Source organism: Pyrus communis, chromosome 12 (assembly GCF_963583255.1).
Source record: "Pyrus communis chromosome 12, drPyrComm1.1, whole genome shotgun sequence".
Taxonomy (NCBI): Eukaryota; Viridiplantae; Streptophyta; class Magnoliopsida; order Rosales; family Rosaceae; genus Pyrus; species Pyrus communis.
Window position 1 is genome coordinate 23644118 of NC_084814.1, and position 14670 is coordinate 23658787.

The 14670-nt window shown below is 37.4% G+C and overlaps 2 protein-coding genes and 1 long non-coding RNA gene across 4 annotated transcripts; all 3 read right to left on the reverse strand.

Moving 5' to 3' along the window:
* Positions 1-261: 261 nt before the first annotated feature.
* LOC137711746 (uncharacterized) lies at positions 262-3309 on the reverse strand. 2 transcript variants are annotated; one of them, XR_011065097.1, is made up of 6 exons: positions 3177-3309; positions 3046-3104; positions 1894-2007; positions 1456-1506; positions 1247-1368; positions 262-451 (listed from the first exon to the last, which is right to left on the reverse strand). It is a non-coding gene; the product is annotated as an uncharacterized lncRNA (long non-coding RNA). The 2 variants fall into 2 exon arrangements; XR_011065096.1 differs by having other exon boundaries at positions 262-473.
* Positions 3310-9717: 6408 nt separating this feature from the next.
* Positions 9718-12460, reverse strand: LOC137710848 (UDP-glycosyltransferase 83A1-like). Its single transcript, XM_068449990.1, has 2 exons — positions 11132-12460; positions 9718-11023 (listed from the first exon to the last, which is right to left on the reverse strand). The coding sequence occupies exons 1-2, from the start codon at positions 11658-11660 to the stop codon at positions 10137-10139; spliced, it is 1416 nt and encodes a 471-aa protein (XP_068306091.1). The 5' UTR covers positions 11661-12460; the 3' UTR covers positions 9718-10136.
* A 130-nt stretch (positions 12461-12590) lies between these two features.
* Positions 12591-13923, reverse strand: LOC137710849 (protein Asterix-like). The gene is made up of 3 exons (XM_068449991.1): positions 13551-13923; positions 13349-13449; positions 12591-12815 (listed from the first exon to the last, which is right to left on the reverse strand). The coding sequence occupies exons 1-3, from the start codon at positions 13689-13691 to the stop codon at positions 12749-12751; spliced, it is 309 nt and encodes a 102-aa protein (XP_068306092.1). The 5' UTR covers positions 13692-13923; the 3' UTR covers positions 12591-12748.
* Between the last annotated feature and the right edge of the window lie 747 nt (positions 13924-14670).

The following is a 14670-nucleotide window of genomic DNA, read 5'->3' on the forward strand; positions in this document are numbered from 1 at the left end:
TACTGAAGAACGGAGGAAAAACACTTCAATCAGCAGAAAGTAGACAGTTTTTGAGTTTAAATGACAGTTTTTCGTCTTTAGCGACGATTTCCAGTGTTTAGCGATCGTTTTCCTACTTTTAATGACCATTTCAGGGCTTCCATCGTATCTAAAAGAATTACCGACGGTTTTTTCCGTCACTAACCGCGGCCAAAGGTGTTTTAGGCAGCGGTTAAATAAATCGCCGCTAAAAGTCGAAGAAAAAGTATAACTTCTCCCCCGCTTTTTTAGACGGTGCTTTTTCACTATAAAATGTATCTTTACAGATATCCCCTCATCACTATCTCTCTAATTGTCTATGTTTATAGACATTACAAAGAAATATCGTTTAAAACTACTCTCTTAAGTAATCTTTGTGATCTTTTATGATATCCTGGTGACATGAAGCCTGCACATCCCCATTGTTTGAAGCCTGCAAATTCATACAGCCCAAGCTGCATTAAAAGCAAATTAATAAAGCTAACTGAATTAATAAAGCAAAATTCATTCAGAAACAACGGTAAAGAGGAACCAGGTCACTGGAAACTCATTGAATTAACTCCGTTTACATGAACCGCTACAATAGATGAGGACAACCACCAGAACACCATGTGAATAGGAACCCGAAAACATTATGAAACTCCATTAATATGTGAATGTTTCCATGTGGTGTGAAAGGTGATTCATTCTTGAAGGAGGGAACTTTAAAGGAGGGCAGAATCAAAGGCCTCTAAGACTAAATTCACAGAAGATAGATTAAAGTGTTCGACTCTAATACAATCATTAATTTTTTAAATTTTATTTTGGTGCAATACAATCTCTAATATTTAGTCGTTCATAGGGACCAAAATCCCACTTCCCTGTATTAATTCTAATTTTTTCCCCTACCTTCTTGTATGCTTCTGTTGGACCAAAATAAAAAGGCGTTTACTTATCATCTAATTAGCCACTTTGGTATCTATCTATGCACCCTACCTTCCAGCAAGAAGTGACTTCCAAGAAAAACACACAAGTACAACCAAAGTGTTTACTCTTTCAATAACTTTTTTCAGAACCTCCAGCTTTAATTTTCCAATTCCACTTCATTGAATTGAATTACTAAAATAATAATCTAGCAATAGGATTGATGTTTGAACCAAAACCAATTACCAAGGACACAAACAGAGCTCACAAAATACAATTGGTTGATTCAAAATTAGTTTTATAAAATGTGATTAAAGAGAATTACCATAGATAAACATACACAAGGTTCGGATAGCTTTGTAAGCATAAACATAGCCTCAAAGTTTTCTTATCTCTTCTGATGAATTAGTTAGCAGATGGTCAACGTACACAGTCAGTCCAACTCCACTGCAATTCCAGATATGGGTCATGAATAAATTTAAAAGTTGCATGGGCAACTTATGGACAAGAACACATGAATCAGATTTAACATACCTTAGAGGTCCAAATGGAAGCCATATTACATCCGAGCGAACCCTTGACAATCTGCACAAGTATCATATTTGTTGAAAATTAATTTGTACCTCAAGAGAAACTGAGCAATGCAAGATGAAAACAAATTGAACACAAATCAGAAACTAAAAATGCAAGCGTACCCATGTTACAACACAAAAAATGAATTGCACATTATGTCAAGTTTCGCACCAGTCAAATGAATAAATGGCCACTGTCTCAAGGGATGAATGAAAGACATATAAGGAAATAAGATCTTATTTTAATGTAATAGTTATATTTCTTTCTATTTAGCTACCTTCCACTCAAATTTTCATCGTACTCAGTTTCGAAGACTTGTTATGGTGATAAAGAAAAAATGTCAAGATTAAAAGATAAATAACTCATGTTAGAATGTGTGAGTTTGAGAAGTAAACATACCTCAGCATGTATTCAATCAGAAAACTTTAAGTACAACCAAGACCATCGCCGGTGATGCTTTGAATGGAAGTAATCCTACGATTCCTAGTGAACATGCTACAACAACTACCCAATCTGTTAAATTTTTAAATAGTTAATTATCTCATATCAAAATAATGTAGAAGACAGCCATCTAAGCATAGACACATTATGTTCAAAACCCGAAAAATATACATGGAGTATACAACACACATACTGTATTGCCTATTCCCACCTGAAACAAGTCAGGTATATCTCGTATACAGAATTCCGAAAGAACCAACAATAAGAAATATATTATTCTAAGTTGGTTGAGCAATTAAACTATAACGCTACAACCATATCATGACTGATGGCACGACTCTACTAATGATAGTATTGGAAAATCACCTGCAAATATTATCAACCATGAACAAAATCTCATCCATGAAGTAAGCATCAAAACGCCGTTGATCAACAACAAAATATGACAGTTCATGGAGTAAGTAAATATATTTTTCAAAAACATAGCTACCAACTTTGCCAGTAGTTGCCCACCTGACTCCATGGCGTTAAACAATGTCATTATCGATATTAGAGCGACCCAAAATGAAAATAAAAAATTCATCCTTTAAGAAAGACAAGAAAATACGACATGCCTCGAGTCAAATGTCCGAGGTTTCATACAACACAACAACAAAGTCTTTTCCCACTAAGTGGGGTCGGCTAACCTAATCCCTTTAACAACAAAAATGCACTCAACCCAAAACTTTTATCTAATCCTTTCAACAAAAACAAGCTCTACCCGGTGAAATTTTCCAACTTGATCTTAGAACCGCTATCCTTACTATTACTGATTGAAGATACCACATAATCACTAGTTGTATTAAGTCTCATTGTTAATAATCAATATTACAAAAAACACATCCTAATTGAAATCCAATGGATCCCAAAGGATTAATCGAAACGTAATCGGAAAAAAAAAAAAAAAAAAAAAAAAAAAGAAAAAAGAAAAAGCCCACTTTCATGCCTGTGCTGTACAAAAATGGTAAATTTCAATGGTAAATCAGAATCGGCAAGAAAATTACTTCATACTTTGTAAGAAACCAAAACGTAATAAAATGTAAACTTGTTTTAGTTAGAGAGAAACTATACCCTCCATAAACGATACTGTTGAGCTTGACTCTTCTCGAATTCACGAACCAACTCTTTCTCTGTAAATTGGACAACCCAGTGAGCGAAATTGGAATAAAAATTCAAAAATTTTACCAGTTGTAGAGAGAGACCTTGAGCATCCATGGGGTGAGAGAGAGGTCGTCGTCCCGCAAATTTCTCAGTTTTCGTGCTCGGCTTCCTCATCCGTCCCCCACAGTTTTTGTCAGTTGCACGTTACTATTTTTTCTGTCTGGCCGTTGGGAAAGTAGAAAGGAAAAAGAAAGGAAAATTTGGGGATTTCTCTGCCGAAATTCTAATTCCTATCGTGGACGGTGGATCAAGTGGGTCTGTGTTTCTCCTGTTATTTGTGGCCGTAGGATGAGTAAAACCGATTTTTTTTTCTTATTGCGGACCTGGCGCGTTTTAACTGTGAATTGTTTTGATCTTGTAATACATTATTTTCGTGAATAAAATACTTTTTTCTACAACAGAAAATCAGTCTATATTATGAAAGTTTCTTTTCTTTTCTTTCAATACTCTTTTAGCAAATTCAATTCATGTCAATGTAATCTCGTCACTGATTCTATAAATAATTCGTCCAAATTGAGGGTTATTTTCATATACACGTGTTATAAGATTTCGTTCCTCTAAAAAAAAAATTCCTTCATTGTGTGTCAATAAATGCAATATGTGCCCTAACTTAGTATAATTTACAGTAAAATTGTTTCAAGCTGAGTATATTACATTTGCTAACGCACTAGGAATAAAATTGGCATAGTTAAAGAGGAGGTGCCATTAGGGATGGCAACGGGACGGATTGGGTTTCAATGTGTCATCCCTATACCCGAATTTGTATATTTTTCCCGAACCCAAACATGTAGAATCCTCGAACGGATTTTCCTCATAACCGAACCCGTCAAGTGACGGATTTTTGATCGGGGAACGGTTTTCCCCATTATGATATTTATATATTTATTTATATTATTAACTAAATGAAGAATATTAAAAAATGATATTAAATTGCTATTATTAATACAATTGATACAATGCATCTAATAAGTAATATTAAAAATTTATATTACTAAGAAAACATTTACACTCTTAAAAATTATAAGCATATAATTCCTATTATTAATGATATAAAAGTAAATAATTAATTTCATATTTAATAATGCATGATTATTAACAACCCCTTTTCATATAATAAATATTTGTATATTTTTATTCATAAATGAAATGGTTCGGTTTCAAGTATGGGTTTGGGACAGATACCCTAATAACCATTATCGAACCCGAAACCGAAAAATTTACCAAACGGTTATCCATAACCATAAAATACTTGAAATTTTATACCCGAAACCGAACCATTTGGATCGGTTACTTGCAGGGATTGAATTTGACGGGTTAAATTGTCATCCCTAGGTGCTACTAAGTACTACGGTCTAGTGATATTTCTCTTAACTTGTAAGTGAGAGGTCTTAAGGTGGATTCTCGCCAAATGAGAATTTGAACCACATTATTGCTAGTTCATTGTGAGGCTAAGTCTACCCTCGTCCCCTTTAGTGTAGATAAAATCGTTGTTAAAAAAAAATGAAGTGGAAAACAACACATAAAATTCAATTTTTGCTCATCCAACTCAATATAGTTAGGAATTATGTTGCCTACTAAATTCTAAAAATGAGAGATACTTTTTTGTTTGAAAAAGAGGTAAACGCAAGAACAAGGAATCAGTTTTCGTCTTTAGTATGTTTTTATCATTTTCCGAAGGGGGGTTTGTATTTTTGTGTTTTTAATGAAAGTAAAGGGTTGTACGTATTAGGCCCAACTGTTTGGACATAATCACATTTGCAGGTTATGTACCCTTGGAATCCAAGCTAACCATGGAAGTTTTGCATTAGATATCGTTTTCTATAGATGATGAACACCTGCCCACGCGACGCTGATTGCCCTCCAAGGGATGGTCATGGGTTGATTTTGGGCCAAAATCAAAACCAAACCGATCTAGTTGGTTGGGCAAAATTACAAACTGAAACCGACCAAGCTGCGTCTAAAATCGATCCGGTCCGTTAACTGACATTGGCGGGTTGGTTTAGATCAGTTCTCGGTTTGTGTGAAGACAAAAATACATGACAAATTTCTCTCAAAAGATATAAACATAGCACCGATATGAGTGATTGCTCAAAGGAAAGCACAAATGAAGCAGCCCAAGAAGAGCACCAAAGCAGTAGTTGTTGCCTTCTCCAAATTGTCTCCCTACCCTTCTGCAAAGGGACTCTTAAACTAATTAGGTTTTGTTTTCATGTGGCAAAAACACGGTAACTCGTAAATAATTAACCATTTATATTACTACACATATTAATTATGATTAAAAAAACAAATTAAATGTATGCAGGTCGGTTCAATTAATTGAACCTTAAGAATTTTGGGAACAGATTACCAAACTAATTAAGGGCGGTGCGATTCGGTTTAACCACCGAAAATAATAAAAATCAAATCAAATCAAATCAAACCAAACCAAGCTGCCGATGCTGTTCGGGTGGTTATGCCCAACTTTATCTCCTGTAATCCTTATATATAAATCAATGTTGTTTTCCCTATCTCATATATAATTCTTACTGGCCTTTCTATAAGCGATGAGTGTCACATCCCGGCCCAGGCGGGACCACTTCCCGGGCCCGCTCCACCACCGTAGCACGATATTGTCCGCTTTGGGCTTACCATTCCCTCACGGTTTTGTTTTTGGGAACTCACGAGCAACTTCCCAGTGGGTCACCCATCATGGGATTGCTCTAGCCCCCTTCTCGCTTAACTTCGAAGTTCCTACGGAACCCGAAGCCAGTGAGCTCCCAAAAGGCCTCGTGTTAGGTAGGGATGAGAATATACATTTAAGGATCACTCTCCTGGGTGATGTGGGATGTTACAGGTCGGTTCGATTAATTGCACCTTAAGAATTTTGGGAACAGATTACCAAACTGATTAAGGGCGGTGCGATTCGGTTTAACCACCGAAAATAATAAAAATCAAATCAAATCAAATCAAACCAAACCAAGCTACCGATGTTGTTCGGGTGGTTATGCCCAACCCTATCTCCTGTAATCCTTGTTTATAAATCAATGTTGTTCTCCCTATCTCATATATAATTCTTATTGGCCTTTCTACAAGCGATGAGCGCATGCGAAAAGTTTTTTTTTACATTTTCTTTTTATATTTGGTCATGTATAAAGATTTTCTCTTTATTACAGCGCCCTGCGAAAGTCCCTTCCTAATCTTCATTTTATTTGTACTTTTATTTTATTTTTCTTTTTTAAACAATAACAACAATCTTTATTGCGACAACAAAATACACACTAATATATGATACATACAATTTTCGTTCGTTTCCCATAAGAAATTGGATCAGTAGATTGACAGGAAGTGGAACATCAAATGAAAGAATAATGACAAGTAATGAGACACCCCATCTATAATACAAAAAATTTGCACATCAAATGGACATAGATGACAAAGAAATTTGGGTAAATTATATTTTGCACCCTCGAGTTTGGGTGTAATTTTAATCTCATACAACATCTTCAAAACATTTTAACTTCATACCAAAACTTGTATAATTGTATTTAGTTGTAATTTCATACAATTGTTAGTTAATTAATCTGTCAAAATAACTTAAGTGATGATGTGACAAGCGTGACAAGCGTAAAACCCACATTTTGGTGACAACCCAAATTTTCATCTTGCTCAGCTCTCCAACCAAACGTTCTTGCAATTAACTTGTACTTTATTAGGGATTAATAAAGGAATTTTAAGTGAACAAAAAGTCTAACCCTAAAAACGTAGGAAGAGAAGGAATTGGATGGCAATTGCTTAATGGACGAGGCCAAATTGTTCCTTGAGAAAGCAAAACTCTTCGTCGCGCTTCTATCCCGCCTTCCACATGTTTTCGATGTTACGGAAACTGCAATTATTAAATGATTAGACGACGATAAATTTGGAGTGGTTTGCTTGCTGAGAAATTATAGGATTTTGGTTTTTTTACGAAATTTTAGATTTGGGGATGAGGAGAGCCTAGACAAATTGACCACCTTCTTCTTTCTTATTATGCAAATATAGATTCACATTCTGATCGCCCTCGAACTTCTGTATCTACTTTTAGTCACGATTGATGTTGATAGGAAAATGGGGAAGCAAAGGAAGATAGACAAATGGAGAAGCACAGGAAAATGATGCCCAAGTCCCCTTCCATTGTCGAACCAGCCTTCTTCCGCTCTCACACTGATCCGGAACGAGCACCATGTTCTTGCTAGGACTCATTAGCACTGCCACACCACTGCTACCATCTGCAAGCGATGAACGAATATTGGATTGAAGTAATTTTATAATTCGAGACATAATTTGTGGCATGTGCATAAGATGACGGGAACAAGAAGAGAGAACCCATAAAGTTTCGGCGTTCATCAGCCCAAGAACAAGAACTCAAAAAAATTATGTTAATTTAATTTTTAAATTGGTTATTGATAAGGGTGTGTTTTTTATTTGGGTTGTGAGTCTGTGGAAGTCTAGTTGGAAATAGAGTGGGACCTCACGTAGGCAATTAAGAATTGGCAGAAAATAAGACGGATATATGAAATTGTAATTAAATATAAGTTTGTGTGCAGAATTGAAATATTTAAACATGCTCTATGAGATTGCAATTGCACTGGGAGGTAAAATGTAATTTACCCAGAAAATTCCATACAACAAAAAGAAATTAAAAACAAACAATTAGAGAAATACTAATTATTTTTAAAACCACCAAAAAGGACATCAATTTTATTTTTAAATTTTTTTTTTAGTTGAGAAAACTATCACAACAAATATAAGGAAATATGAAGGGCGCATGATTACGTCATAAGGCAAACAGGAGTTATCGAAAACGTATTTTTCAAGATGTATAAACTCAACGTTTGCATTTAAAACCAAAGGCTTCTGAATTCTCACCGATTAGGTAAGTTTCTCTAGGTGAAGGAGTTATTGAAAACCTGCATATGTCAAAAAAGTAAAGATTATTTGACTAGAACTTAACGATAAAATAAAAAAAATTCATTAAGTGTAAGCTAGTATTCTCACGGTGAGTTTTGCTTTGTATTATACCTTAATTTTTTTAGTTTCCTCCAATATTTTAACATAAATATAATAGCAAGTGAACTGAAATTTTTTTATATTTTATGACATTATTGTCTAAATTTTTTTCAATAATTTAATTGATAAAAACTTAGACATGATGTATTTTTCATCTGACCCAACATTTGACGAGATAAAAGGTTGAAATGACATACAATTTTTGTTTTCAATGTTATAGGATATAAATGTACACAAATTCATGATTTTGGCATTGAAAATTGGAGATGGACATTTCATGGACCACTGGTCATAAAATATTCATTCAAAATGCACTTCATGCATTAACTATTAACTGCACATAAAGAAGTGGTTGGAGATGAATTTCAAGCACGTATTTTATGCGGCATGTTCTGAGATCAATTCATGTCGCGTGTGATTCACATGATGATGGTCAAACAGAGGCTGAAATGCTTATATGAATATTCTCAACTCTCAGAAGAGTGGATTGTTGTGGTTAAGCCACCAACTGGTCATATTTTAAAAATAATAATAATGATAACAACTACACATAAAGAAAAATTAAAAAACAACATGTGTATGCAGTTGATTTTTTTCTTTGTAGAACCATTGTAACATCCCACATCGCCCAGGGGAGTGATCCTTAAATGTATATTCCCATCCCTACCTAGCACGAGGCCTTTTGGGAGCTCACTGGCTTCGGATTCCGTAGGAACTCCGAAGTTAAGCGAGAAGGGGGCTAGAGCAATCCTATGATGGGTGACCCACTGGGAAGTTGCTCGTGAGTTCCCAAAAACAAAACCGTGAGGGAATGGTAAGCCCAAAGCGGACAATATCGTGCTACGGTAGTGGAGTCGGGCCCGGGAAGTGGTCCCACCCGGGCCGGGATGTGACAAATTGGTATCAGAGCCTAACCCTGGTCGCGTGTGTGCCAACGAGGACGTCGGGCCCCTAAGGGGGGTGGATTGTAACATCCCACATCGCCCAGGGGAGTGATCCTTAAATGTATATTCCCATCCCTACCTAGCACGAGGCCTTTTGGGAGCTCACTGGCTTCGGATTCCGTAGGAACTCCGAAGTTAAGCGAGAAGGGGGCTAGAGCAATCCTATGATGGGTGACCCACTGGGAAGTTGCTCGTGAGTTCCCAAAAACAAAACCGTGAGGGAATGGTAAGCCCAAAGCGGACAATATCGTGCTACGGTAGTGGAGTCGGGCCCGGGAAGTGGTCCCACCCGGGCCGGGATGTGACAACCCTAATGATTTCTTTTTTACCAAAATCAAAGATGAAAAAAAGATTGAATAAGTGAAGAGAGTCTTCTACCTATGAAGGGACATTGAAATTATGAGGAAAACACGTAAGTTATGGTCAAATCGCACATTAAATCTCCAAAAGCCACGATAATCAACCGTGCTCTTTTGACTAACATCACCAGTACACCGCTTTCATGCCAATAATATAAGAACATGTGTTAATTTTTCTTTACATGTCCTTATATTATTAGCACGTGACATCACTATCATGAAACGTGCCAATGTCATGCATTATTGACACCTGACATCACCGTTATAGTGTACCAGTGTCATACAATACAATACAAATTGTACTCTCTAGATACACAAAATATATTATTAGCACCACAACATGCGAACACTATTCAGATACACAAAACTAATATCTTGCTTACACTAATACAATTACGCCGGACCTTTATATGTGAAATTTGAGAGCGCGTTAACAATGACATTAATTTTGTGTGTCTAAAACAATATCCCATTTGATAATTTATTTTTTTTAATAATAAAGGCAGCCAAGTAAGGCTGAAGGATGCATTTTTAACAGAGACCAAGATTAGGTTTTGTTTTATTTTTTATTTTATTTTTTTACCATCGGTATTGAAGAAGGGGGAGAATCGAACTCAAGACGTCAGATGCAGATGTTCAATGCTCTAACATTGGGTTAATATGTTAATATGCCTCATTGCTTGATTTGTTCAATGAAGCTTTCCAAATTCTTTGCAGAAGACCCTCCCTTCCTCAAACTCTCTTCAGCCATTTCCTTGAGCCTCATTGAATTTCCTCTTATGCCCTCGTCAGCAATCAAATTTTCCAATTTTCTTCTGATTTCATGCCTTGTAACAATCCCATACTCATCCGGGTTCAAACATAATCCGACTTTGTAGCCGTCGCAGATGCAACTCCGGTTGTAAAACTGATCCGCAAAATTTGGCCAACACAGGATTGGGACGCCCGTGCTGATGCCATCCATGGTTGAGTTCCACCCACAATGACTTAAGAAACAAGCAACAGATGGGTGAGCCAAAACCTTCTCCTGAGGCGCCCAGGGAACCATCTTTCCATGACTCGCCGGTATTCTCTTTTCATACCCGTCTGGGAATTTGGAGGAAGAGCCGCTGGTGAGGGCTGATCGGTTAACCCATAAGAATGGCCGGCCAAGAAGTTCAAGGCCTAGAGCTAATTCATCAATTTGGTGCTGGCTGTGTTTGGCAATGCTGCCAAATGCAACATAAATAACTGATCTGGGAGGTTGTCTGTCCAGCCAGCTTAAGCAAGTAGAGTCCTCCGGCCAGAAGGTCCCGGCAGGTTTTCCATTTGCAAGCAATGGACCGAGTGGGAGAATGTTTGGGATTGTATCACCAACAAGGGGATTGAGCTCATGAAACCAGTTACACAGAATCCAGCAGCATTTTTCTAAGTTCTGTTGAATGGAAAATAAGCTCTGGAATATCATCTTCTGCGCAATCTGGTTTCCAGGATAGCTCCACACCAAATCACCATCAGTCAGCGGTGGCAGGTCCGGTGACAGTTGAACCTTATTCCCTTTCATTGTTGGTGTTGGAGTTCCTGTGAAGTCAATTTTCAAATATATCACAAAATTAGCTCTCCACTTTAGCCAACAGTAGAAAGGCTAAAATATATGTAGTTCAAGCTTTGAAAGACTTAATTACATACCGTTGGAGTCTATAATCCCGGCCTCGATCAGCTTCGGAATGCTGAGTGCCAAGGCCAAACCTCCAGGTGTAGATGGCCAGAACATCGCCAACTTAATCTCCCTTTTCTCAGCAAACTCTAAAGCCCAACCGAAAATTGCATCAGCTATGATACAGGTCACCTGATTACCCTCCAGGTTGGCCTTGTTTAACAAATTCTTCAGATGGCCAGGCATGACTTTGAATATACTCTCACCCACTTTGCGTTCATCACTTCGTGGATCTTCTTCTGGTAACCCATCAGGGACAGCGACAAGCCTGACCTGATCACACTGCTCGCCATCCAACTCCGGCTGGGAAGCCATCAGACGTGCATGTAAAAACTCTGTTACCACAAGTGTGACCTTTATTCCACGACTGGCAAGTTGATACGACAACTTTACGAATGGTGCAACATGTCCCTGTATAGGGTATGAAACAAGTACAACATGGGTAGCCTTTTCTTGATCTGGTCTTTCCAGATTGGAGGAAGTTAGCTGTCTGTGTTCCATCTCCACACACTCTCTCTCTAAAATTCTTCCCAGAGAAGTAACTCACAAGTAAAAGCGAGGACGAAGAAAATATTTCATTCCTCTATGTATACAACCTCAAAGTGAAAGACTGCTCCAGTAAGCATTGCAATATTTTCAGGAATATATATTAGTTTTCAAAGTAGCATTCATCCATTTTCGGCGTTGGTTATGCGAAAAACCAACATCATCTTTGCATGAAAGAACATAAATAATACTTAATAGCAGTCATTCATCTTTGATGAAGATTTTCTCTTCCAGATTTTCTGCAGAAAAATATGTTGAAAGCTCAAAATTCATGGGACCAGCACGAAGAGAGATGGCCATAACATTCCATGTTGAATCAAATGCAAGATTTGGCACAAAAGGAAGAGAACTGTTTTATAGTACAAGAATGATTGGCTATAAACTATCATCCAATAAAGTGCAAAAAAAAAAAAAAAAACAAAAACAAAAAAACAAGAACTATATAACAGAAGGCCAGCCACACCTTCCACTGCTATAAGATTTGTGACAACCACGTTTTATAACAGTTGAGGAACTTATCACTGTCACCTGATACATATTGTAAAAAAATAAACAAAATACATCCAGAGATTGGAATCATGATTCTACATATCTTTATAATCCCAAAGTATATGATGATATAGCATTGAAAATATGCAGACAATTCCAAACAATAGAATGGTTTGACGAATATGCATCCCTAAGCCAATTCTGCTACAATGTAATGCATTCCCAAAACATAAACTGCCAGTTAGTTTTACATAATTCATCTGCTATTAGGAGCCCTGTCGGAACCAGTTTCACCATAGTACGGCTCTTAGCCTATATATAGCCCAGCTCATTGAGATCGAAAGGAACATTAGCATGAAAAAGCAACAAAAGAGAGATTGACTGCAGATCAAGAAATAACTAAAAACTTCAATTGAATTGATATAAGAAGCACACTATCTCTTAAAATTGATGGCATCAAACTTAAACGACAGTTTCCATCTAGGAAAAACAAAACGATAATCGGATAAAGCGAAACTGCTTAGCATTACATCTCAATTCTCTTTCAAGAAGTTTCAACTCTTTTGTGTCCCCGGTCGAGCAGGTCCGAAGTAGTTGGTTACCAATCCCATAATAGCAAACCTGGTATGTCAGACAAAACATATGAAACAGGAAAGATCTTAGAACAAAACACATGACAAAATTCACAATCGCATCACATCCATTCAAGAATAATAAAATCAGCCCATAAATTATGGTGAATACAAGTAGCACTTAAGTCTTAAGCCTAACACAACACCCATTTGGGATTACTTCTTTCGAAAGCACTTCCGACCATAAGCGCTTTTACTGAAAACGCTTCTATTAGATGCAATGCAAGTAAAAAAAAATTAATAAAAATCCACGTACTTCATGAAGTAGGTGGTTTTCTAGAAAGCACTTCCAGGGTTCTTCTAACTCAAAAGCATTTAACTTTTACAGTAAAACGTTGTCAGAGGCGCTTCTGTTTATCTGAAAAGCGATTTAGCACTTCCAAACATGCTGAGAGTCATTACTTTTCAGCTAAAGCTGAAATTTACAACTTCCAAATCTCAAATGCTTTGGTAAATCGGTAATCATGCAGAAATTACAAGGAAAATTTAAGTAATTAAGTAAAAAGTAAATTGTGAACTTACATCATGGCCATGGAGATCTGTTTGAGGTCGTTCTCCAAGTTCTTCATATTCACCAGCGATTGAGCACAGAATATAATCGCAACCCAAGAACACAACTTGTACTGCAAATTCATGCATTCAAATAATTAATCACACCTCAAACATCAGCAAATTCCAATCAAAAGTAGCAAAATTGCAATCGAGAGAAAGAGAGAGTACGGACGCGGAACATGACGCCGGCGATGCCGAAGACGACGGCGATGAGACCGGAGTAATCCACTGGAAGATCTTGCGGCGGCACGGCGGACGGCACGTAGCGCTTCGCCGCGGAGGGCTGGCGCGGGTCGTTCACCGTCGATGACATCTCTCTTTTCTCTCTCGGCGAGTGATCTGATGGATCTCTGGCTCTCGCGCGAGTTTTGGAACGTTGGATTTGAAGAGGAAAACAGAGAAATTATTAGGTCGTGTTTGGTTTTTCTGTTAATGTATACGGACCCAAACTAAAAGGAAAACACGGTTCACTCAAACAGAGCCTAAACAAAATTTTGTTTGGAAGATCAACCAAAATTGACATTTTATAATTGATTTGACGAGGAGTTGGATTTGAAAACAATTTTGACTGGGGAGGAATTCTCATCAAAGTTGTTCGTTATATAGAATTCGAGTAGAATTCAAGCAGTCCACCATTTTCAAGGTTTGGGAAGATACATATAGATATTTTAGCCCATTGACCATCATCGTATGACTACTTGCGCCATGAATCGAACCAAAGACATGGTATGTGAAATACGGACCTAGAATTCGTTTTCAACCACTGGTCACCTTGTGGTGGTTCATATGAGATGCTTGTGAATTTACATAAATCGGAATTGAGATGGTAACTGTATGAGTTTTGGAACCTTTAATGTGACAAGAAAAACACAATTTTCCCCAACCAAGTAATATGCTTGGTTGATATATTTGCGGAAGTTGAGAAGGGAGTGCATGTCAAGCTCTCTTAAACTGCTAGGGTTAAGTTTTGATGCTCCTCCGAAGTGTCCGTCATTACTTGCAAGTGAAGAAATACGCAGACGCTCGATTTTGCGAGTCTCAGCGGCCCCCAAAAACCCGAAGGAAAAGAAAGAACCGTCGCCAAAGGGCAGAAAGGGCTACAGGATGAAATTCAGTGCAGGTCGATTGCAATACCGATCCTTGGCGTAATAGTTTTTGCAACTTCACTGGTTTGGTCTCGGTCTTCACTCGGAATTGCCTGAGAACCGGTGCTTGGAATGCCGGACTGCAATTTTCAGTCGAGTGTAGCCTCTTTTTTCCGGCTAATGGCCGTCAAAGGTGAAGGAATTTGG